General features: G+C 40.4%; 1 protein-coding gene across 6 annotated transcripts in view; it reads right to left on the reverse strand.

The window, feature by feature from the left end:
* SPIN1 (spindlin 1) overlaps window positions 1–27,916 on the reverse strand; it is a 98,727-nt gene that overhangs the window by 44,898 nt on the left and 25,913 nt on the right. For all 6 annotated transcript variants that reach the window (XM_036896894.2, XM_036896898.2, XM_036896895.2 and 3 more), the window contains one exon: window positions 600–648. In XM_036896894.2, the coding sequence (XP_036752789.1) occupies window positions 600–648 (49 nt within the window). The remainder of the gene's footprint in view (window positions 1–599; window positions 649–27,916) is intronic.

The raw sequence follows: 27,916 nt of genomic DNA on the forward strand, positions 1-27,916 counted from the left end.
ATTTGGGACTTATAGCACACTTGTCACTTAAAACACACATCTATTTAATAACCTTTCAACATGCACATGCTTTCTCTAAATTACAAGCTTTTCATTCACTTGACAATGTCCTAAGGCAGTGAGAGTGTGTCAGGCACTGTGCTAGCCAGGCCCTCAAGCATAAGCTAGGGCCTCGGCCCACAAGGAGCTCCTTATCCAACAGCAGATCCAAGACTCAGAGAGGAAGCCAAACACCACAAGCCTGCAGACTCCACAAGGAAACAAGCAGGAGAGGCCTGCCTACCTTGCGCCTGCCACCCTTGCCCGGCTGGAGCCTCCTTCCCTCAGTCTAGCTCCCTTTAAACTGGACGGGAATCATGATCCAAAGGTTTCCAGAGAAAGGAGGATGGACCCAGGAACTCAGATGAGGTCAAGGAGAAGGGAAGGGACACTGATACAACTGCACACCTCTACTCAGTTACGCAGCAAGGCCACGTGAGGCTGGCTGCAGGAGCAACAACTTCCCACTGGAGGGGCAGGGGCCACATTAGTGGTTTTGTGTCCCAGATAATCAAAGGCCACAACCTCCTGTCTAAGAGGCACATTTCAGAATCTCTTACTTGTGGGATGTCCTCTTCTTCATCATGCTTGCAGACACACCAGCATGGCCTAAAAGAGAAGGGAGTGGAAGTCAATGAAAACTGAACGAAAAATGCTTCAAAATTTGGAAAAAATTAACTTCTGAAAAACTGCTGTATAAGGCATGAAATGAAAATAAACCATGAATAGCCAACATGTAAAAAGATATATGCTTACTTAACTTTTAAAAATCTGTACAAGGGATGGACTAACGATGGCAGTGTAAGAGGTGAGAGAGACCTCCTCCCAAAATGACATGTAATATGAAAACATAGTTAATACGACTCATTCTGAAAGAGCAAGAAGAAGGCTGTACCAGACTGCATATACCTGGAGAAAAGGGCAGACCTCATGCAAAAGGGTAACATAACAAAGTTGTGACCTCAGTGGAACCCAAGCCCTTCCCCCAATACAACTCACCAGAGGGAGGAAGAGAAACAGAACAGGGAGTGGGGTGGAAGCCTAGGACTGCTGCACACCCAGTCCTGGAGATCTGCTCTAGGAGCACGAACCTACATTGCATGATGCTCTGGAGATTAGTGGAGATGGAAAGCTAAGAGAGGCAGAATACTTGAAGAGATTGAGATTCCAGCAGCTTGTGGAAAACAGGGATCCACACCCAGCTGCTCTAGGACAAAAGAAAGACCGGCAGTCTGAGAGACTTCCTCACAGCAAGAGGGCTGCTAAAGGGGCAAACACAGGTGGACAAAATCATCTAGGAGCTCTCTGCCCAGCAGGTGGGGAACTTTTAAGAGCTTCTGTGTTCCATCCCCCTGGCTGGCTAGGCAGCTCTGACGCCGCCCACAGTGATATGCAGCCAGCTGCGCCTTCCTCCCAGATGGCCGGCACCGCTCACAAACTGACATCTCTTGCCCTGCTGGCAGGCCAGTCACAGAGAGGCCCCCCACACCTACCGCAGATATAAACGCAGAGCATAGAGGCTTACACCTGTGCACTCAGCCCACTGGTTCTGACAGTGGAGACAGGCACAGTAGCCGGGAAGCAGGAAACAGCTCTACCATCCCACCAGGCACCAGCGCTTTTTGCCCTGTGACCCCTGACATCACTCCAGGGGCTGAGGAACTCCAGAGAGCAGAGCTTCTGGGCAGTAGAGGGCGCCACATACAAGTATGACACATCAAACAAACCTCTTTCAACCCAAAATCTCACAACTCCACAAAAAAGGCCAAGTGAAACTGAACTCATCAATCTTCCTGAAAGAGACTTCACAATAAAAATCATCAACATCAAAGAATTATTAGAGTATGCTATGTGAATCTATATGCTAACAAGCTGGAAAACCTAGAAGAAATGGACAATGTCCTAGAAAAATGCAACCTTCCAAGGCTGACCAAGCAAGGAAGAGAAAATCTAAACAGACCAATTACCAGCAACGAAATTGAATTGGTAATCAAAACATACCCAAGAACAAAACCCCCAGGACAGATGGATTCAGCTCTGAATTATATCACACATATAGAGAAGACAATACCCATTCTCCTTAAAGTTTTCCAAAAAATATTAGAGGGAATATTTCAAAACTCATTCTATGAAGCCTGCATCACTCTAATACCAAAACCAGGCAAAGACCCCCAAAAAAACAAAATTACAGACCAATATACATGATGAACATAGATGCAAAAATACTCAACAAAATATTAGCAAACCGAATTCAAAAATACATCAAAAGGATCATACACCATGACCAAGTGGGATTCATCTCAGGGATGCAAGGATGGTACAACACTTGAAAATCCATCAACATCATCCACCACATCTTCAAAAAGGACAAAAACCACATGATGATCTCTATAGATGCTGAAAAAGCATTTGACAAAATTCAACATACATTCATGATAAAAACTCTCAACAAAATGGGTATAGAGGGCAAGTACCTCAACATAATAAAGGCCATATATGACAAACCCACAGCCAACATTATACTTAACAGCAAGAAGCTTAAAGCTTTCCCTCTAAGATTGGTAACAGGACAAGGATGCCCACTTTCCCCACTGTTATTCAACATAGTTTTGGAGGTCATAGCCATGGGAATCAGACAACACAAAGAAATAAAAGGCACCCAGATTGGTAAGGAATAAGCCAAACAGTCACTGTTTGCAGATGACATGATATTGTACATAACAAACCCTAAAGAATCCACTCCAAAACTACTAGAACTAACATCTGAATTCAGCAAAGTTGCAGGATACAAAATCAGTACGCAGAAATCTGTGGCACTGCTATACACTAACAACGAACTAGCAGAGACACAAATCAGGAAAGCAATTCCATTCACAATTTCATCAAAACAAATAAAATACCTAGGAATAAACCTAACCAAGGAAGTGGAAGACCTATATTCTCAAAACTACAAGATACTCATGAGAGAAATTAAAGAAGATACCAATAAATGGAACCACATCCCATGCTCATGGATAGGAAGAATTAATATTGTCAAAATTGCCATCCTACCTAACGTAATCTACAGGTCCAATGCAATCCCTATCAAAATACCAACAGCATTCTTCAACGAACTAGAGCAAATCATTCTAAAATTCAAATGGAACCACAAAAGACCCCAAATAGCCAAAGCTATCCTGAGAACAAAGAATAAAGCTGGGGGGATTATGCTCCCCAAATTCAAGCTCTACTACAAAGCCACAGTAATCAAGACAATTTGGTACTGGCACAAGAATCAAACCATAGAGCAATGGAACAGACTAGAAGGCACAGATATAAACTCAAGCATATATGGTCAATTAATATACAATAAAGGAACCATGGACATACAATGGGGAAATGACAGCTTCTTTAACAACTGGTTTTGGCAAAACTGGACAGCTACATGCAAGAGAATGAAACTGGATAATTGTCTAACGCCATACACACAAGTAAATGCAAAATGGATCAAAGACCTGAATGTAAATCATGAAACCATAAAACTCTAAGGAAAAAACATAGGCAAAAGTCTCTTGAATATAAACAGGAGCAACTTTTTCCTGAACTCATCTCCTCAGGCAAGGAAAACAAAAAGCAAAAGTGAACAAATGGGACTTCATCAAGGAAGAAGCTTCTGTACAGTAAAGGACACCATAAGCAGAACAAAAAGGCATCCTGCATTATGGGAGAATGTATTTGTAAACAACGTATCTGACAAGGGGTTATCATCCAAAATATGGAAAGAAATCACATGCCTCAACACCCAGAAGGCAAATAATCCTATTAATAAATGGGAAGAGGATATGAACAGAAACTTCTCCAAAGAAGAAACTCAGATGGCCAACAGGCACATGAAAAGATGCTCCACATTGCTAATTATCAGAGAAATGCAAATTAAAACCACAATGAGATATCACCTCACACCAGTAAGGATGGCCAATATCCAAAAGACTAGGAACAACAAATGCTGGCAAGGATGTGGAGAAAGGGGAACCCTCCTACACTGCTGGTGGGAATGTAAGCTAGTTCAACCATTGTGGAAAGTAATATGAAGGTTCCTCAAAAAAACTAGAAATAGAAATACCATTTCACCCCGGAATTCCATGCCTTGGAACTGACCCAAAGAATACAACTTCTCTGATTCAAAAAGACATATACACCCCTATGTTTATTGCAGCACTTTTTACAATAGCCAAGATATGGAAGCAACTTAGTGTCCATCAGTAGAAGAATGGATAAAGAAGATGTGGTACATATACACAATGCAATACTATTCAGCCATAAGAAACAAATCCTATAATCTGCAACAACATGGATGGAGCTAGAGGGTATTATGCTCAGTAAAATAAGCCAGGTGGGGAAAGACAAGTACCAAATCATTTCCCTCATTTGTGGAGTATAACAACATAGCAAAACTGAAGGAACAAAATAGCGGCAGACTCACAGACTCCAAGAATGGACTAGCAGTTACCAAAGGGGAGGGTTGGGGGAGGGCGAGTTGGGAGGGAGACGGGGATTGATGGGCATTATGATTAGTGCACATGGTGTGTGTGGGGTCACAAGTTAGACAGTTTAGCACAGAGAAGACAAGTAGGGACTCTGTGGCATCTTACTAAACAAGTGACTGCAGCAGGGTACAGGAGGGGACTCAATAAGGGTGAATGTAGTAACCACATTGTTTTTCTTGTGAAACCTTATATATATAAAGCAGTATATGGGATTCTGAGAAGATAAAAAGACAGGGACAACAGTTCACCTCTCCAAACTGGCCATGAAACACAAAACGAAACTCGTGCAACAAAATCCAGAAAATGAATTGCGATTGCTGTTGTTAAGGAGCTCACAGTTACCATGCTTGTCTTCCTACCACAGGCCTAGAAAACAGAGCAGAAGATGGGGACCATCTGGACCCAGACATTAGGGCAGATGGCAGCAGAGCACCCTGGGGGCAGAAAGCAGAAGCCCACACAGCCCCCTCCAACACAACCTGCATCCCAGGAGCAATGTCTGGGGGACAGCACATCAAGGGGAAACCAAGAACACAGCAGCTTTGCTATGTCCGAGTCAGACTGGAGCTGGGGAGAGGAGGGAACTCAAACATCTGGGTGTGTGGGCTTAAGTCGGAGCTAGATACTAACCTGAGAAAGGATGCAAAGCTGTTCACAGTTCAGTTAGCCATGTCTGTGAATACATGGGGCAGTCAGTAAAAGCCACAAAAAGGTGGCCCCTTAGCAGGAAGGCTAAATAAAGTAGCCATAAGACTAAAAGCTGCTGAAGATGCATCCTAGCATCTGCTTGCCAAAACAAACATGTCAACAAAATATGCTTCACAACACAGTTCAAATGTCTAACACCCAACAAAAATTACTAAACATGCGGAAAAGCAGCAGACTATAACCCCATTACCAGGTGGGTTATAAACAAAACAATGTAATTAACCCTCAAAGAGGTCAAAAAGCACTGTGACACATATGCTCAAATATTTAAGACACAAACACTTAAAATAGAAAAATGGGAAAAAAGAAACAAAAGAACTGTGAAAAATACATGAGCTAAATGAAAAAAAAAAAAATTAAGTGAACCTGAGACACTGCAATGCAAACTATCCAAAACTACACCAAAGGAAAGAACAGGGGACATGAATGGCATCAGTGACCCCTGGGACAACAGAATTGGCCTAAGTCAAACCAGCTCCAGGCAGACAGAGAGGGTGTAGGAAGGAAAAAACTGGTAAATAGTGGCAGAAAGTGTGATGTGGTGAGTGCACAACCACAAAGCCAGCAAGTAAGCCAAAGAAAGACAGAGAAAACCACAAGGCACGTCCAATCAAACTTCTGAAAACTACTACCCAGAGATACTTTTAAACAGACAAACAATAAAGGACAGATTAAATACAGGGAGACAATACTGACTCAGGTTTGTTGTCAGAAATAATGTAAGCCAGAACAGAAGACAGTGGAATGCATCTCTAAGATAATAAACTGGCCTACCTGTGGACTTAAAATACTACATCCAGCAAAAATATATCCCAACCCCATAAAATTGACAGCTACATCAAATGTAAGCAGTCTATACACATCAATTAGGGTATATAAAAAACAAAGAGACCATTATTAATATCATGCTAACTTCAGGGGCAAAGTTATCAGGGACCTTTCAAAATTATAAAAGGATCAATTAATCAAGAAACCATATTAATTTAAACTGTGTATGAACCTAATTACAGAATACTGAAATACATGAAGCAAAAACTAACAGGAATGACATAAGAACTGACATATCCATATTATACTTAAGAGATCTGAACTCTTCTTTCAGCTGTTGATGTAACAAGCAGGTAGAAAAATCAGGAAGGCTATGGAAGACTTGAACATCACAAGCAGCCAACGTGACTTAATGGACAATTACAGAGCTTTAATCCAGTAATACCAGAACACATTTTTTCCCCAAGTTCACATGGGTCATGCATCCAGATACACCTTATGTTATTGACAATGCAAACCTCACTACACTTAAAAATAACATGAAATCACATGAAGTATGTTTTCTGACCACATCAGAATTAAGCTAAAAATAAATATGCTATTTGGACATAACCCAGCATTTGAAAATTAAACAGCCTTCTAAAAATCTCTGTTTCAAAAACAAAGTCACAACGAAAATTCGTCTTGAATAAAATAAAAATGCAAACACATTGTGTCTAATCTGGGATTCAGCAAAAGTAGTACTTAGTGTATCAATCAAAATTCACACTAAGTAACAAACATAAAGAGAACAAAGGACTTTTTACCATAAACTCAGAACAGTGGTTCCCCTGGGTGCAGGAGGGAAGCCTCCGGGTTGGCTGCTAAGTCCTCTCTCCTTGTCTGTACATTAAGGTATGCACTTTTAAAACACAAATGTTTGTACAAGTTTAAAAAGTTTACTGGAATAGGTGATACATGGCAAACTGCTCTGTGTAAGACCATCCACTACAGTTCACAGATGAAGACTGCAAGACACAGCCTTGCCGAGCTATGAGCCATCCTCCCGACTTCCAATCACCATGTCTGCATGCCCTCAAAGCAGCTGTGGCTCCCAGACAAAGATGAGATACGGATTCCACGGAGAGCACAGCTACCTGACACACCCACAGAACAACTCTAGGCCTAGACGGACAAGGGAACGAAAAATCTATACTTTATGCAAGGATTTGTCAAACGAATTTACACAGACATCACACCTTTCACAAAAATTTACTCAAAATGGATCACAGACCTAACTGTAAATGCAAAACCATAACATTTTTAAAAGATAACATAGGAGAAAATCTAGATGACCTTGGTTATGTTAATGACTTTTTGGATACAACAAAGCCATAATCCATGAAAGAAATAATTGATAAGACAGGCTTCATTATAATTAAAAACTTGCTCTCTGTGAAAGACACTATCAAGAGAATAAGACAAGGCACAGACTGGGAGAAATTACCTGCAAAATACTTCATAGAGAACTGTTATCCAAAATATACGAAGAACTCTTAAAATTAAACAGTTAAGAAAACAACCCGATTAACTAATAGGCCAAAGACCTGAACAGACACCTCACCAAAGATATAGACATGGCAAATAAGCACATGAAAGGGTACTCCACGTCATGTATCATGAGGGAAATCCAAATTAAACAACAGTAAGATACCACTATATGTCTATTAGAATGGCCAATATCTGAACACTGACACTACCAAATTCTGGGGAAGATGAGGAACAACAGGAATTCTCACATTCACTTCTGGTGGGAATGCAAATGGGTACAACTACTCTGGAAGACAGTATGACAGGTTCTTACAATTAGACTTTACCATATAATCCAGCATTTATGGTCCTTGGCATTTACCCTAAGGAGTTGGAAAACATGCCCATACAAAAACCTGCACACAGGGATTCTCAAGACAGGTACTCAACTCTCAAGATGGGATTCTCAACGTGAGTAGGGTGGCAGAAATTTCCCAAAACCATATGTACTTTGAAAATACAGCTAATACAACTATTCCTAAAGGAGTGACCAGATGATACAGTACACCAGCCAGGCTACATCTACATCTGCAAGAACTCAACATCTCATGAATAGGGTAAGATACAAAGCCATGACCCAGTGGGATCTGAGCACTCCCCCCACCCCCCAGCTTACTGGTGGGAGGAAAAGAATCAAGAGTGGGGAGGGAGTGGAAGCACAGGACTGCTAAATAACCAGAATTTCAGGTGCCCTAACCTGCTGGATGGCAACGAAGCACCAAAGCCCCTCATAGCAATAAGGAGCCTGCCGTTCATTTGCCCCCGCCAGCACAGCAAGCAAACTGGCTGATCCGACATTGCTGCGGAGCAAGCGGGGAGCAGCCCCACCCACAGCAACCACACAGAGTCACCTCCCAGCACGCAGTTAACCAGGCCAGACCCAGAGGTTGCCCCTGCCCACAGTCAACTGACACAGACAGCAGAGACCAGCACAGAGTCCAGAAGGCACAAATGGGCTTTGTTCCTGCAGTGAACACATGGTGCTCATCTGCAACCCTCACCGGTGCCTTAGGCCATGCCAAGGGCCACCCCGCCCACAGCAGCTCAGGGGATTAACCCAGACACTGCCCCCTGTGTATGGCTGACCAGCACAGGCAGAGGAAACCAGCACGGAGTCCGCGAAGCACGTAGGGGGCTCTGTTCTCACAGTGAACATGCGCTGATCACCTGCAACCACCACCAGTGCCCTAGGCCATCCCAAGGGCCTTCCTGCTCACAGCAGCTCAGGGGATCAACCCAGAGGCTGCTCCCTGTATGCGGTTGCCTGGCACAGACAGAGGAAGCCAGCACAAAGTCCAGAGGGGAGAAAGGGGCACCATTCTCATGGGAGAACACATGCCACTGGCCTGTGACCCCCGCCAGTGCCCAAGGTCATCCCAAGGGCTGCCCCAAACACGGCAACACAGGGGATTGACCCAGAGGCTGCGCCCTGTGTGCGGTTGCCCAGCACAGGCAGCAAGATGGGCAAGGCAACCAGCAAGCAGGAAGAGACTTTGTTCTCCCAGCTGACACAAGCGTCACTTGCCAGCAATCATTTCCATTGCCATGAAAAGGCAGAAGAACCTTGTTCAGTCCAAAATCCCTCAAAACCCAGAAAGAGGGCCTGGTGAGACCAAAATCACCCATCTTCCTGAAAAAGAATTCAAAATAAAAGTCATAAGCATGCTGATGGATCTACAGAGAAATATGCAAGAGCTAGGGGATAAATTCTGGAGGGAGGTAACAGGAACAATGGAAGGATTTAAGAACAGACTGGATGAGGTGGAAGACTGTTAACAGAATAGAAATCAGAGAACAGTAATACAGAGAAGCTGGGGCAGAGAGAGATAAAAGGATCTCTAGAAATGAAAGAATATTAAGAGAACTGTGTGACCAATCCAAACGGAACAATATTCACATTATAGGTGTACCAGAAGAAGAAGAGAGAGGAAAAGGGATAGAAAGTGTCTTTAAAGAAATAATTGCTGAAAACTTCCCCAAGCTGGGGCAGGAAATATGCTCTCAGATCATGGAAGCCCACAGATCTCCCAACAAAAGGGACCCAAGGGGGACAACACCGAGACATATAATAATTAAAATGGCAAAGATCAAAGACAAGGACAGAGAATTAAAAGCAGCCAGAGACAGAAAAAAGATCACCTACAAAGGAAAACCCATCAGGCTATCATCAGATTTCTCAGCAGAAACCTTACAGACCAGAAGAGAATGACATGATATATTCAATGGAATGAAACAGAAGAACCTCAAACAAAGTATACTGTATCCAGCAAGATTATCACTTAAATTTGAAGGGGGATTAAATAATTCCCAGATAAGCAAAAGTTGAGGGAATTTGCCTCCCACAAACAATCTCTACAGTGTATTTGAAAGGAACTGCTCTAGATGGAAGTATTACTAAGGCTAAACAGGCATCACCAGAGAAAATAATACCACACCAAAGAAAGTAGACAAACTAAATACCAACTAAATGCAAAATAAAATCAGCTATCCACAAAATCAGTCAAGGGAAACAAAAAGAGTATAGCATAAAACACCTATATAAAGAGTGGAGGAGGAAGAAAAAGGAGAGAAATAAAGAATCATCAGATTGTATTTATAATAGAATAATAAGTGAGTTAAGGTAGATGGTTAAATACTAAAGAAGCTACCCTTGAACCTCTGGTAACCACGAATCCAGAGCCTGCAATGACAAAAAGTACATATCTGTCGATAATCACCCTAAATGTAAACGGACTGAATGCACCAAACAAAAGACACAGAGCAATAGAATGGATAAAAAAACAAGACCCATCTATGCTGCTTACAAGAGACTCACCTCAAACCCAAAGACATACACAGACTAAAAGTGAAGGGATGGAAAAAGATATTTCATGCAAACAATAGGGAGAAAAAAGCAGGTGTTGCAGTACTTGTATTAGACAAAATAGACTTCAAAACAAAGAAAGTAATAAGAGATAAAGAAGGACATTACATAATGATAAAGAGGTCAGTCCAACAAGAGGATATAACCATTATAAATATCTATGCACCCAACACAGGAGCACCTACATATGTGAAACAAATACTAACAGAATTAAATGAGAAAATTGAATGCAATGCATTCATTTTAGGAGACTTTAACACACCACTCACTACAAAGGATAGATTCACCAGACAGAAAGTAAGGACACAGAGGCACTGAACAACACACTAGAACAGATGGACCGAAAAGACATCTACAGAACTCTAAACCCAAAAGCAGCAGGATACACATTCTTCTCAAGTGCACATGGAACATTTTCTAGAATAGACCACATACTAGGCCACAAAAAGAGCCTTAGTAAATTCAAAAAGACTGAAATTCTACCAACCTACTTCTCAGACCACAAAGGTATAAAACTAGAAATAAATTGTACAAAGAAAACAAAAAGGCTCATAAATACATGGAGGCTTAACAACATGCTCCTAAATAATCAATGGATCAATGACCAAATTAAAACAGAGATCAAGCAATACATGGAGACAAATGACAACAACAGCACAAAGCCCCAAATTCTATGGAACACAGTGAAGGCAGTTCTAAGAGCAAAGTATATAGCAATCCAGGCCTATTTAAAGAAGGAAGAACAATGAAAATGAAGTCTAAATTCACAATTATTGAACTGTAAAAAGAAGAACAAATGAGGAAGGACCAAAGTCAGCAGAAGGAGGGACATAATAAAGATCAGAGAAATAAATAAAAGAGAAGAATGAAAGAATAGAAAAAAATTAACGAAACCAAGAGCTGCTTCATTGAGAAAATAAACAAAATACATAAACCCATAGCCAGACTTATTAAGAGAAAAAGAGAATCTACACACATAAACAGAAACAGAAATGAGGAAGGAAAAACCACTATAGACACCACAGAAATATAAGGAATTATTAGAGAATACTATGAAAAGTTACATGCTAACAAACTGGATAACCTAGAAAATGGGTAACTTTTGAGAAAAAGTCAACCTTCCAAAACTGACCCAGGAAAAACAAAATCTAAACAGACCAATTAAGAACAACGAAATGGAATCGGTAATCAAAAAGTACCCAAGGAAAAAAACCCCGGGTAAGATGGATTCACCACTGAACTTTATCAGACATTTAAAGAAGACATAATTAACCCATTCTCCTTAGTTTTCCAAAAAAGAGAAGAGGAAGGAATACTCTCAAACTCATTCTATGAAGCCAGCATCCCTCTATTACCAAAACCAGGCAAAGACACCACACACACAAAAAATTACAGACCAATATCCCTCATGCAAAAATACTCAGCAAACCAAATACAAAAATACATCAAGAGGATCCTACACCATGATCAAGTGGGATTCTTCTCGGGAATGCACGCATGTTACAACATTCTGAAACCATCAATATCATCCACCACATCCACAAAAAGAAGGACAAAAACCACATGATCATTTCCATAGATGCCGAAAAAGCATTAGGCAAATTAAAAAACATTCATGACAAAAACTCTCAACAAAATGGGTATAGAGGGCAAGCACCTCAACATAATAAAGGCCATATATGTCAAACCCACAGCCAACAAGACGAAAGCCAAGATTAAAGTTTTTCCTTTAAAATTGGGAACAAGACAAGGATGCCCACTGTCTCCAATTTTATTCGACATAGTTTTGGAGGTCCAGGCATGGCAATCAGAAAAAACAAAGAAATAAAAGGCATCCAGAATGGTAAGGAAGAAGTCAAACTGTCACTGTTGGCAGATGACATGATATTGTACATAAAAAACCCTAAAGAATCCACTCCAAAACTACTAGAACTAATACCTGAATTCAGCCAAGTTGCAGGATACAAATAATACAGAGAAATCTGTAGAACTCCTATACACTTAATGATGAACTAGCAGAAAGAGAAATCAGGAAAACAATTCCATTCACAATTGCATAAAAAAAATAATAAAACACCTAGGAATAAACCTAACCAAGGAAGTGGAAAACCTATACCCTGAAAACTACAAGACACTCTTAAGAGAAATTAAAGAGGACACAAATAAATGGACATGCATCCCATGCACTTGGGTAGGAACAATTAATATTGTCAAAATGGCCATCCTGCCTAAAGCAATCTACAGATTCAATGCAACCCCTATCAAAATACCAACAGCATTCTTCAACAAACTGTAACAAATAGTTCTAAAATTCATATGAAACCACAAAAGACCCCAAATAGCCAAAGCAATACTGAGAAGGAAGAATAGAGCTGGGGGATTACGTTTCCCAACTTCAAACTCTACTACAAAGCTACAGTAATCAAGACAATTTGGTACGGGCACAAGAACAGAACCATAGACCAATGGAACAGACTAGAGAGCCCTGATATGAACCCAAGCATATATAGTCAATTAATATACAATAAAGGAGCTATGGACATACAATAGGAAAATGACAACCTCTTCAACAACTGGTGCTGGAAAAACTGGACAGCTACATGCAAGAGAATGAAACTGGATTATTGTTTAACCCCATACACAAAAGTAAACTCAAAATGGATCAAAGACCCGAATGTAAGTCATGAAACCATAAAACTCTTATTAGACAACATAGGCAAAAATCTCCTGAATATAAGCATGAGCAACTTCTTCCTGAACGCATCTCCTTGAGCAAGGGAAACAAAAGCAAAAATGAACACATGTGACTACGTCAAACTAAAAAGCTTCTGTACAGCAAAGGACACCAACAACAGAACAAAAAGGCATCCTACAGCATGGGAGAATATATTTTTAAATGACATATCCGACAAGGGGTTAACATCCAAAATATATAAGGAACTCACATGCCTGCCTCAACACCCAAAAAGCAATTAACCCGATTAAAAAATGGGTGGAGGATATGAAGAGACACATCTCAAAAGAAGAAATTCAGAAGGCCAACATACACATGAAAAGATGCTCCACATCACTAATCATCAGGGAAGCGCAAATTAAAACCACAATAAGGTATCACCTCACACCAGTAAGGAAGGCCACCATAGAAAAGACAAACAACAAGAAATGTTGGCAAGGTTGTGAAGAAACGGGGTGCGCACCCTCCTACACTGCTGATGGAAATGTAAATTGATTCAACCATTGTGGAAAGCGGTATGGAGGTTCCTCAAAAAACTAAAAATAGAAATACCATTTGACCCAGGAATTCCACTCCTAGGAATTTACTCTAAGACTGCAGCACCCTAGTTTGAAAAAGACATATGCACCCCTATGTTTATTACAGCAGTATTTACAATAGCCAAGAAATGTAAGCAACCTAAATGTCCATCAGTAGATGAATGGATAAAGAAGATGTGGTAGATATACATAATGGAATATTATTCAGCCATAAAAAGAAAACAGGAGCCAAGATGGCGGCATGAGTAGAGCAGCGGAAATCTCCTCCTAAAACCACATATATCTATGAAAATAAAACACAGACAACTCTTCCTAGAATAAAGACAAGAGGACACAGGACAACACCCAGACCACATCCACACCTGCAAGAACCCAGTGACTCGTAAAGGGGGTAAGATACAAGCCCCAGCCCGGAGGGACCCGAACGCCCCTCCCCCCAGCTCCCAACGGGAGAAGAGTAGGCAGAGCGGGAGGGAAAAGGAGCCCAGGACTGAACACCCAGCCCCAGCCATCCGGGCTAGAGCGCAGACACAGTGCGTGCGCGGGGGGCCCTGGATAATAGGGAAACAGGGCAGCAAGAACAGTGAGCGGGTACCAGAGGCCTGGCGATGGAGGACATAAGAAAAGCAAGCGGCCATTTTTTTTTTTTGCTGTTTTGTTTTGGCAAGCGCTTTTTGGAAGTCTTAAAGGGATAGGGACCCCAATACTAGGGAAACAGGGCAGCAAGACCGGTGAGCAGAGGCCTGATGCTGGTGCTGGACAATAAAGAAAAACGAGTGGCCTTTTTTTTTTTTTTTTTTTTTTTCAATATAAAAAAAAAATTTTTTTTTTTTTTGTGCTCGTTGTTTTGTTTGGGCGGGTGCTTATTGGAAGTCTTAAAGGGGCAGGGAGGGACACTTAATCCAGAGGTAGGGAATCCGGGAATCTCTGGGCACCCTAATCCCCTGGGCTGCAGGGAGCAGGGAGGCCCCTTACGGAGATAAATAGCCTCCCAGCCGCTCCCCCTCCAACGCGACTCCACCACTTTGGAGCAGAGGCCCCAGCCAGGCCACGCCCACAGCAACAGCGGAGATAAACTCCATAGCAGCCGGGAGGAAGCAGAAGCCCTGTCTGCGTGCAGCTACCCAGCACAAACCACTAGAGGTCACTGTTCTCCCAGGAGAGGAGGGCCACAAACCAACAACAAGGGAAGTTCTTGCAGCTGTCACTCGTCCCAGCTCTGCAAACTATTCCTATCACCATGAAAAGGCAAAACTGCAGGCAGACAAAGATCACAGAGACAACATCAGAGAAGGAGACAGACCTAACCAGTCTTCCTGACAAAGAATTCAAAATAAAAATCATAAACATGCTGACAGAGATGCAGAGAAATACGCAAGAGATATGGGATGAAGTCCGGAAGGAGATCACAGATGCCAGAAAGGAGATTACAGAAATGAAACAAACTCTGGAAGGGTTTATAAGCAGAATGGATAGTATGCAAGAGGCCATTGAGGGAATTGAAACCAGAGAACAGGAATGCATAGAAGCTGACATAGAGAGAGATAAAAGGATCTACAGGAATGAAACAATATTAAGAGAACTGTGTGACCAATCCAAAAGGAACAATATCCGTATTATAGGGGTACCAGAAGAAGACAGAGGAAAAGGGATGGAAAGTATCTTGGAAGAAATAATTGCTGAAAACTTCCCCAAACTATGGGAGGAAATAATCGAACAGACCACTGAAATACACAGAACCCCCAACAGAAAGGATCCAAGGAGGACAACACCAAGAAACATAATAATTAAAATGGCAAAGATCAAGGACAAGGAAAGAGTTTTAAAGGCAGCTAGAGAGAAAAAGGTCACCTATAAAGGAAAACCCATCAGGCTAACATCAGACTTCTCAACAGAAACCCTACAGGCCAGAAGAGAATGGCATGATATATTTAATGCAATGAAACAGAAGGGCCTTGAACCAAGGATACAGTATCCAGCACAACTATCATTCAAATATGATGGTGGGATTAAACAATTCCCAGACAAACAAAAGCTGAGGGACTTTGCTTCCCACAAACCACCTCTACAGGACATCTTACAGGGACTGCTCTAGATGGGAGCACTCCTAGAAAGAGCACAGAACAAAACACCTAACATATGAAGATTCGAGGAGGAGGAATAACAAGGGAGAGAAGAAAAGAATCTCCAGACAGTGTATATATAACAGCTCAATAAGCGAGCTAAGTTACACAGTAAGATACTAAAGAGGCTAACCTTGAACCTTTGGTAACCACGAATTTAAAGCGTGCAATGGCAATAACTACATATCTTTCAATAGTCACCCTAAATGTTAATGGACTGAATGCACCAATCAAAAGACACAGAGTAATAGAATGGATAAAAAAGCAAGACCCATCTATATGCTGCTTACAAGAAACTCACCTCAAACCCAAAGACATGTACATGCTAAAAGTCAAGGGATGGAAAAACATATTTCAGGCAAACAGCAGCGAGAAGAAAGCACGGGTTGCAGTACTAATATCACACAAAATAGACTCCAAAACAAAGCAAGTAACAAGAGATAAAGAAGGAAATTACATAATGATAAAGGGCTCAGTCCAACAAGAGGATATAACCACTCTAAATATATATGCACCCAACACATGAGCCCCAGCATATGTGAAACTAATACTAACAGAACTAAAGGGGGAAATAGACTGCAATGCATTCATTCTAGGAGACTTCAACACACCACTCACCCCAAAGGATAGATCCACCGGGCAGAAAATAAGTAAGGACACGGAAGCACTGAACAACACAGTAGAGCAGATGGACCTAATAGACATCTACACAACTCTACATCCAAAAGCAACAGGATATACATTCTTCTCAAGTGCACATGGAACATTCTCCAGAATAGACCACATTCTAGGCCACAAAAAGAGCCTCAGTAAATTCCAAAAGATTGAAATCCTACCAACCAACTTTTCAGACCACAAAGGCATTAAACTAGAAATAAACTGTACAAAGAAAGCACAACGGCTCACAAACACATGGAGGCTAAACACACGCTCCTAAATAATCAATGGCTCAACGACCAAATCAAAATGGAGATTTAGCAATATATGGAAACAAATGATAACAACACTAAGCCCCAACTTCTGTGGGACACAGCAAAAGCAGTCTTAAGAGGAAAGTATATAGCAATCCAAGCATATTTAAAAAAGGAAGAACAATCCCAAATGAATGGTCTAATGTCACAATTATCGAAATTGGAAAAAGAACAACAAATGAGGCATAAGGTCAGCAGAAGGAGGGACATAATAAAGATCAGAGAAGAAATAAATAAAATTGAGAAGAATAAAACAATAGCAAAAATCAATGAAACCAAGAGCTGGTTCTTCGAGAAAATAAACAAAATAGATAAGCCTCTAGCCAGACTTATTAAGAGGAAAAGAGAGTCAACACAAATCAACAGTATCAGAAACGAGAAAGGAAAAATCACGACGGATCCCACAGAAATACAAAGAATTATTAGAGAATACTATGAAAATCTATATGCTAACAAGCTGGGAAACCTAGGAGAAATGGACAACTTCCTAGAAAAATACAACCTTCCAAGACTGACCCAGAAAGAAACAGAAAATCTAAACAGACCAATTACCAGCAACAAAATTGAAGCAGTAATCAAAAAACCACCAAAGAACAAAACCCCCGGGCCAGATGGATTTACCTCGGAATTTTATCAGACATACAGGGAAGACATAATACCCATTCTCCTTAAAGTTTTCCAAAAAATAGAGGAGGAGGGGATACTCTCAAACTCATTCTATGAAGCTAACATCACCCTAATACCAAAACCAGGCAAAGACCCCACAAAAGAAGAAAACTACAGACCAATATCCCTGATGAACGTAGATACAAAAATACTCAACAAAATATTAGCAAACCGACTTAAAAAATACATCAAAAGGATCACACACCATGATCAAGTGGGATTCATCCCAGGGACGCAAGGATGGTACAACATTCGAAAGTCCATCAACATCATCCACCACATCAACAAAAAGAAAGACAAAAACCACATGATCATCTCCATAGATGCTGAAAAAGCATCTGACAAAGTTCAAAATCCATTCATGATAAAAACTCTCAGCAAAATGGGAATAGAGGGCAAGTACCTCAACATAATAAAGGCCATCTATGATAAACCCACAGCCAACATTATATTGAACAGCGAGAAGCTGAAAGCATTTCCTCTGAGATCGGGAACTAGACAGGGATGCCCACTCTCCCCACTGTTATTTAACATAGTACTGGAGGTCCTAGCCACGGCAATCAGACAAAACAAAAAAATACAAGGAATCCAGATTGGTAAAGAAGTTAAACTGTCACTATTTGCAGATGACATGATACTGTACATAAAAAACCCTAAAGACTCCACCCCAAAACTACTAGAAGTGATATGGGAATACAGCAAAGTTGCAGGATACAAAATCAACACACAGAAATCTGTGGCTTTCCTATACACTAACAATGAACCAACAGAAAGAGAAATCAGGAAAACAACTCCATTCACAATTGCATCAAAAAAAATAAAATACCTAGGAATAAACGTAATCAAGGAAGGGAAAGACTTATACTCAGAAAACTACAAGTCACTCTTAAGAGAAATTAAAGGGGACACTAACAGATGGAAACTCTTCCCATGCTCGTGGCTAGGAAGAATTAATATCGTCAAAATGGCCATCCTGCCCAAAGCAATATACAGATTTGATGCAATCCGTATGAAACTACCAGCAACATTCTTCAATGAACTGGAACAAATAATTGAAAAACTCGTATGGAACCACCAAAGACCCCGAATAGCCAAAGCAATCCTGAGAAAGAAGAATAAAGTAGGTGGGATCTCACTCCCCAACTTCAAGCTCTATTATAAAGCCATAGTAATCAAGACAATTTGGTACTGGCACAAGAGCAGAGCCACAGACCAATGGAACAGACTAGAGAATCCAGACATTAACCCAGACATATATGGTCAATTAATATTTGATAAAGGAGCCATGGACATACAATGGTGAAATGACAGTCTCTTCAACAGATGGTGCTGGCAAAACTGGACAGCTACACGTAGGAGAATGAAACTGGACCATTGTCTAACCCCATATACAAAAGTAAACTCAAAATGGATCAAAGACCTGACTGTAAGTCACGAAACCATTAAACTCTTGGAAAAAAAACATAGGCAAAAACCTCTTAGACATAAACATGAGTGACCTCTTCTTGAACATATCTCCCTGGGCAAGGAAAACAACAGCAAAAATGAACAAGTGGGACTATATTAAGCTGAAAAGCTTCTGTACAGCAAAAGACACCATCAATAGAACAAAAAGAAACCCTACAGTATGGGAGAATATATTTGAAAATGACACATCTGATAAAGGCTTGACGTCCAGAATATATAAAGAACTCACACGCCTCAACAAACAAAAAACAAATAAACCAATTAAAAAATGGGCAGAGGAACTTAACAGACAGTTCTCCAAAAAGGAAATACAGATGGCCAACAGACACATGATAAGATGCTCCACATCGCTAATTATCAGAGAAATGCAAATTAAAACTACAATGAGGTATCACCTCACACCAGTAAGGATGGCTGCCATCCAAAAGACAAACAACAACAAATGTTGGCGAGGCTGTGGAGAAAGGGGAACCCTCCTACACTGCTGGTGGGAATGTAAATTAGTTCAGCCATTGTGGAAAGCAGTATGGAGGTACATCAAAATGCTCAAAACAGACTTACCATTTGACCCAGGAATTGCACTCCTAGGAATTTACCCTAAGAATGCAGCAATCAAGTATGAGAAAGATCAGTGCACCCCTATGTTTATCGCAGCACTATTTACAATAGCCAAAAATTGGAAGCAACCCAAATGTCCATCGATAGATGAATGGATAAAGAAGATGTGGTACATATACACAATGGAGTACTACTCAGCCATAAGAAAAGGGCAAATCCTACCATTTGCAGCAACATGGATGGAGCTGGAGGGTATTATGCTCAGTGAAACAAGCCAAGCGGAGAAAGAGAAATACCAAATGATTTCACTCATCTGTGGAATATAAGAACAAAGGAAAAACTGAAGGAACAAAACAGCAGCAGAATCACAGAACTCAAGAATGGACTAACAGGTACCAAAGGGAAAGGGACTGGGATGGATGGGTGGGTAGGGAGGGATAAGGGGGGGGAGAAGAAGGGGGGTATTAAGATTAGCATGCATGTGGGGGTGGGAGAAAGGGGAGGGCTGTAACACACAGAGAAGGCAAGTACTGATTCTACAACATTTTGCTATCCTGATGGACAGTGACTGTAAAGGGGTTTACAGGGGGGACCTGGTATAGGGGAGAGCCTATTAAACATAATATTCGTCATGTAAGTGTAGATTAGTGATACCAAGAAAAAAAAAAAAAAAGGGCAGTTCCGGTGTGGTAACCTCCAATCAGTTCTACACAAGAGTATAAAGGGCATATAAAAGTGTAGGCAAAGGGTCTGTTTGTGTTTATACAGAGGACCAAAGCCTAATTGGGCTACCCTGAAAATGAACTAAGATACGATATGAAAAAGAACTTCCAACATCAGCACTCTCTCGGGAAGACTCATGCAAGAAGATGATCATCAAAAAACCCCAACAAAGATCCACGCACTGCTACAGCTGTAGATGCACTCATCCCACCAGTTCCTGGACTTTCCATGGGAATGAAGAAGGAGATATCTAAGCTGGCCTGTGCATACAGTAAAACAACAAATTTGACCGGATCTATACTGTTGGAACTCAACCAAGAATTAGGAGAAGTGCAAATTGTAGCGCTCCAAAATCCTACAACTACAGACTATTTACTGTTAAAAGAACATAAGGGATGTGAACATTCCCCAGGAATGGGTTGTTTTAATTTGTCTGATTTCTCTCAGACTGTTCAAGTTCAGTTGGACAATATCCACCATATCATAGATAAGTTTTCACAAATTCCTAAGGTGTCTAACTGGTTTTCTTGGTTTTACTGGAGATGGCTGGTAATTACAGGTATGCTTTGGTTATGTAACTATACTCCTATTATGTTAATGTGTGTGCGCTATTTAAGTAGTAGCTAAAAACCTATACATGCTGAAGTTACTCTACAAGAAGATATGTCAAAGAAATAATCAGTCTTCCCATGTTTTCTGCCGCCTGCTACTTCTATAGCTTTTCTTCTTCCTTCCTAATTACAACCCTTAAATAGAATTCGTGCCTCATATCAAATTTACCGAGTATCATAATTCTTCCAAGTGGTAAAGATACCTCAAGATAAATGCTGGGCATAGAAGCTACAGGGCATAAATATGCAAAGAAATAAAAAGCTAACCATTTCAAACAATAAGGCTTCTCTCTCACTTACCAACTTCACATTTCCCTGTATGGCCCCGGAAGATGGCTGGTTAGCCAGAGACGGGTAAGATTCCTCAAGGGAGGAACAACCTAAGACAGGCACAGTCGCAGGGGGGCCATCAGGTGAGAAATTGGGGATCAACAGAGGTGAGGCTTAGAACCTCACCCCCCCTGTTCTGAGAGAAATCTTCTGCATACGTGGATGTTTTATTGCCCTGGTCTAGCTTGGATTAACACATAGTCTACAGGCACACACCTGATCATCTACATGTGCTCTCTTACAACACTAAACTATGTTTTCTACCTTTATCTTGTATCTACCTACCACTTCAGCATTTTATTAAAAATAATAATAATAAAGAGAGAAATGTGGTATCCACATATAAATCAAGTATAAAAACCAAATGAGTATTCATATTTGAACTGACTGTTTATAGTTCATAATGCATGAGCAAAACCGAAAGTTTCTGTGATGACTGCCCTTGTACTGTTCACTATGTAACTTATTCATTATGTAAGAATTTGTTCTACATGTAAAAACTTGTTTGTTATGCCTCAGAAGATTGGAGACTGACAAAAATTAGGCTTGGGGTGGATTAATGATTGTGCATTGAGCATTGACTCCCCTATACAGAATTTTATTGTCGTTAACAACCATTTGATCAATAAATATGAGAGATGCCCTCACAAAAAAAAAAAAAAAAAAAAAAAAGAAGGACAGACTTCCAATGGTAAAATAAATTAGTAACCGTGATGTAATGTAGAGCATAAGGAATATAGTCAAGATATTGTAACAGCCTGGTAGGGTGATAGCTGGAACCTAGAATTATGTATATAAATGTTCTACCACTGTGTTGTACACTTGAAACTCATGTAATGTAATACTGTGTGTCAACTACCCTTCAATAAAAAATAATTATTAAAAAAATAAAAAATAAAAATAAATTAAATAAATAAATAAATAAATAAAAATAAAAAATAAATAAAAAAATAAATAAATAAAAAATAAAGGAGCCATGGACATACAATGCTGAAATGACAGTCTCTTCAACAGATGGTGCTGGCAAAACTGGACAGCTACATGTAGGAGAATAAAACTGGACCATTGTCTAACCCCATATACAAAAGTAAACTCAAAATGGATCAAAGACCTGAATGTAAGTCATGAAACCATCAAGAGTCATTAAACTCTTGGAAGAAAACATAGGCAAAAACCTCTTAGACATAAACATGAGTGACCTCTTGAACATATCTCCCCGGGCAAGGAAAACAACAGCAAAAATGAACAAGTGGGACTATATTAAGCTGAAAAGCTTCTGTACAGCAAAAGACACCATCAATAGAACAAAAAGGATCCCTACAGTATGGGAGAACATATTTGAAAATGACAGATCCAATAAAGGCTTGACGTCCAGAATATATAAAGAGCTCACACGTCTCAACAAACAAAAAACAAATAACCTAATTAAAAAATAGGCAGAGGAACTGAACAGACAGTTCTCCAAAAAAGAAATACAGATGGCCAACAGACACATGTAAAGATGCTCCACATCGCTAATTATCAGAGAAATGCAAATTAAAACTACAATGAGGTATCACCTCACACCAGTAAGGATGGCTGCCATTCAAAAGACAAACAACAACAAATGTTGGCGAGGCTGTGGAGAAAGGGGAACCCTCCTACACTGCTGGTGGGAATGTAAATTAGTTCAGCCATTGTGGAAAGCAGTATGGAGGTACATCAAAATGCTCAAAACAGACTTACCATTTGACCCAGGAATTGCACTCCTAGGAATTTACCCTAAGAATGCAGCAATCAAGTATGAGAAAGATCAGTGCACCCCTATGTTTATCGCAGCACTATTTACAATAGCCAAGAATTGGAAGCAACCCAAATGTCCATCGATAGATGAATGGATAAAGAAGATGTGGTACATATACACAATGGAGTACTACTCAGCCATAAGAAAAGGGCAAATCCTACCATTTGCAGCAACATGGATGGAGCTGGAGAGTTTTATGCTCAGTGAAACAAGCCATGCGGAGAAAGAGAAATACCAAATGATTTCACTCATCTGTGGAATATAAGAACAAAGGAAAAACTGAAGGAACAAAACAGCAGCAGAATCACAGAATTCAAGAATGGACTAACAGGTACCAAAGGGAAAGGGACTGGGATGGATGGGTGGGTAGGGAGGGATAAGGGGGGGGAGAAGAAGGGGGTTATTAAGATTAGCATGCATGTGGGGGTGGGAGAAAGGGGAGGGCTGTAACACACAGAGAAGACAAGTACTGATTCTACAACATTTTGCTATCCTGATGGACAGTGACTGTAAAGGTGTTTACAGGGGGGACCTGGTATAGGGGAGAGCCTATTAAACATAATATTCGTCATGTAAGTGTAGATTAATGATACCAAAAAAAAAAAAAAGGCAGTTCCTGTGTGGTGACCTCCAATGAGTTCTACACAAGGGTATAAAGTGCATATAAAAGTGTAGACAAAGGGTCTGTTTGTGTTTATACAGAGAATCAAAGCCTAACTGGGCTACCCCGAAAATGAACTAAGATACGATATGAAAAAGAACTTCCAACATCAGCACTCTCTGGAAGACTCATGCCAGAAGATGATCATCAAAAAACCCAACAAAGATCCACACACTGCTACAGCTGTAGATGCACTCATCCCCACCAGTTTCTGGACTTGCCATGGGAATGAAGGAGGAGATATCTAAGCTGGCCTGTGCATACAGTAAAACAACAAATTTGACTGGATCTATACTGTTGGAACTCAACCAAGAATTAGGAGAAGTGCAAATTGTAGTGCTCCAAAATCTTACAACTACAGACTATCTACTGTTAAAAGAACATATGGGATGTGAACAGTCCCCAGGAATGGGTTGTTTTAATTTGTCTGATTTCTCTCAGACTGTTCAAGTTCAGTTGGACAATATCCAATATATCATAGATAAGTTTTCACAAATGCCTAAGGTGTCTAACTGGTTTTCTTGGTTTCACTGGAGAGGGCTGGTGATTACAGGTATGCTTTGGTTATGTAACTATACTCCTATTATGTTAATGTGTGTGCACAATTTAAGTAGTAGCTTAAAACCTATACATGCTGAAGTTACTCTACAAGAAGATATGTCGAAGAAATAATCAATCTTCCCATGTTTTCCTCTGCCTGCTACTTCTATAGCTTTTCTTCTTCCTTCCTAATTACAACCCTTAAATAGAATTCGTGCCACCTATCAAATTTACCGAGTATCATAATTCTTCCAAGTGGTAAAGATACCTCAAGACAAATGCTGGGCATAGAAGCTACAGGGCATAAATATGCAAAGAAGTAAAAAGCTAACCTTTTCAAACAATAAGGCTTCTCTCTCACTTACCAACTTCACATTTCCCTGTATGGCCCCGGAAGATGACTGGTTAGCCAGAGACAGGTAAGATTCCTCAAGGGAGGAACAACCTAAGACAGGCACAGTCGCAGGGGGGCCATCAGGTGAGAAATTGGGGATCAACAGAGGTGAGGCTTAGAACCTCACCCCCCCTGTTCTGAGAGAAATCTTCTGCATACGTGGATGTTTTATTGCCCGTGCCTAGCTTGGATTAACACATAGTCTACAGGCACACACCTGATCATCTACATTTGCTCTCTTACAACACTAAACTATGTTTTCTACCTTTATCTTGTATCTACCTACCACTTCAGCATTTTATTAAAAATAATAATAATAAAGAGAGAAATGTGGTATCCACATATAAATCAAGTGTAAAAATCAAATGAGTATTCATATTTGAACTGTTTATAGTTCATAATGCATGAGCAAAACCAAAAGTTTCTGTGATGACTGCCCTTGTACTGTTCACCATGTAACTTACTCACTATGTAAGAATTTGTTCTCCATTTACGTACTTGTTCGTTATGCTTCAGAAGATTGGAGACTTACGAAAATTAGGCTTGGGGTGGATTAATGATTGTGCATTGTGCATTGACTCCCCTATACAGAATTTTATTGTTGTTAACAACCATTTGATCAATAAATATGAGAGATGCCCTCACAAACAAACAAACAAACAAAAAAATGTACACACTTCCAATTGTAAAACAAATAAGTAACCGGGATGTAATGTATAGCATAAGGAATATAGTCAAAATATTGTAACAACTTGGTATGGTGATAGCTGGTACCTAGAATTATCATGTATATAAATGTTGAATCACTGTGTTGTATACCTGAAACTAATGTAATGTAATACTGTGTGTCAACCACCCTTCAATAAAAAATAATTATCTACAAAAAAAAAAAAAAAAGAAAACAAATCCTACCATTTGCAACAACATGGATAGAGCTGGAGGACATTGTGCTCAGTGAAATAAGCCAGGCGGAGAAACGTAAGTGCCAAAGGATTTCCCTCATTTGTGGAGTATAACAACGAAGCAAAACTGAAGGAAAAAAACAGCAGCAGAATCACAGACTCCAGGAAGGAACTAGCAGTTACCAAAGGGGAGGGGTGTGGGAGGGCGGGTGGGGAGGGAGGGAGAAGGGGTTTGAGGGGTATTATGTTCAGTACACATGGTGTGGGCGTCACAGGGAACACAGTGTAGCACAAAGAGGGCAAATAGTGAATCTGTGGCATCTTACTACACTGATGGACAGTGACTGCAATGGGGTATGGGTGGGGACTTGATAATATGGGTAAATGTAGTAACCACATTGTTTTTTTCATGTGAAACCTTCATAAGAGTGTATATCAATAATATCTTAATAAAAAAAGGAAATGAGCTATCAAGCCATGAAAAGACATGGAGGAACCAAGTGCTTATCACTGAGTGAAGCAGCTGGTATGAAAAGGCTCCATACTGTGTGAGTCCAGCCATGTGGCATCCTGGAAAAGGCAAGACTATGGACAAAGTACAGAGATCACTGGTTGTGAGGGGTTGAAACAGGTGGAGCCCAGGGGACTTCGAGAGAGTGAAACTGCTCTGTGTGACACTGTAATGCTGGGTATATGTCACTATACATTTGTCCAAACCCACAAAATGTCCACCACCAAGAGTGACCCTCGTCTAAACCATAATCTCTGGATGATGACGACATGTCAGTATAGGTGCACCAACTGTAACAAATGCACCACTCTCATGAGTGGAAAAGGCAAGTGAAAGAAGAGTAGGTGTGTGTGTGTATGTTCACTGGGTGCTGCTGTCAGTCTGTCATCAAAAGTGGGTAATACCACCCATCTAAGGATCCTTTCCAGCAGAAAAAAATAATAATCTGACCCTTTACTGGGTAACTTCATCTATTTGCTGATTGCAGCAAGAAAAGGTATAGAGCCATAATTTATTAAATAAACTGCTCTAACTCACAGAACAGTTATTTAAGCTGTCCTAAACCACATTGGGCACGAAAAACTACAACACTCAAACTGTTCTAATGGAAGCTCATTCAGACACATATTCCAGAATAACCCACTTTTAACTTAACTTTGTGTGGACACAGGTGTTCCAAAGATAAAGACCCACATCTGTTCCAACAAGTCATTTAGATTAGAAATCCTCGCCAACCCATCCACACCACACTCACTGCCACCAAGCCTACTGACTCACTCACTCTTGTCTGGGAGCACCTTTCACTCTGAGAACATCCTGGGAGGCTGTCAAGGTGATAGTCTTGCTGCTGGCTCAGCAAATTTACAGGCCCCATATGTATGATCAGCAGCCGTCTGGGGGAGGGGGGCGCAGCTTCCATAGACAATGGAGGATGACAACCATAACATTAAAGGAGAAACCAGAAAATCTGAGAGGTGATATATTCTCATCACACAAGTAGGAAGTCTGAAAATCTGTCTGTAGAGAAAACACCACAAACACTGATACTTGGAGGTCCCACTGATGTAAGGGAAATCAGCCAGGCAGGCCCACTTTCTCACACATAGCTTCCAATCAACTTCCCAGTGCCTTGCTAAAGGCTACACCTGGGATCACAAGAGATAAAAGAAAAAGTTCCAGATGAAACGCAGACTAACAGCAAAGAGATACAAAGACACTAGTAAGAAGGCAAGTTTTTAAAAAATGCAATGTACAGCCTCAGAAATATAAGCTATTTGCATTTATGAAATAAATGAGAACAAAAAGAGCTCCTAAAATTTTAAATATTTCCTGAAAGTTTTTTGGAAGTTTGGAAAATAGTAAACTCCCTCAGAAAGAGTGAGAAAGTGGAATGATTAGAGAAGGTTAAAAAAATAAAAACAACCAAAGAAGTGTAAAATCCAAGCAACATGCATTCCAGAGAGAAGAGAGAAAATGGAAGATGACCAAAGATGTGAGACAGAATCCCACACAGTGAAAGGGTTAATCTAAGGACTGATAAGCCCAAAACAACAAATGAAAAAGACCCACACTAACATACACTGTCCTGAAGTTTCAGGACACAAAAAGACAATTCTAAAGGTTTCTTGGAAAGAGGAAAAACCATTGGACACATACAAATAAATGAAAAGAGCATCCGATTTCCTCAACAGCAGCACTGGGATTCAAAGACTATGAACTATCTCAAAGACAATGCCTGGAAAATTCTCAATGAAAGTGATTTCCAACCTAGAATCTTTCACCCACCAAAGACTGAGCATGCAAATGAGATAAAGAGAAGTTGCTACATAGTACATAGTCTCAAAAAACTTCTTTTATGTGCATAGTTTTGAAAAACTGTTATAAGAGACAATTTCAAGCATGCTCAAAAGTTGATAATATGAATGAATGA

The sequence above is a fragment of the Manis pentadactyla genome, chromosome 3, assembly GCF_030020395.1.
Source record: "Manis pentadactyla isolate mManPen7 chromosome 3, mManPen7.hap1, whole genome shotgun sequence".
In the NCBI taxonomy this organism is placed as follows: domain Eukaryota; kingdom Metazoa; phylum Chordata; class Mammalia; order Pholidota; family Manidae; genus Manis; species Manis pentadactyla.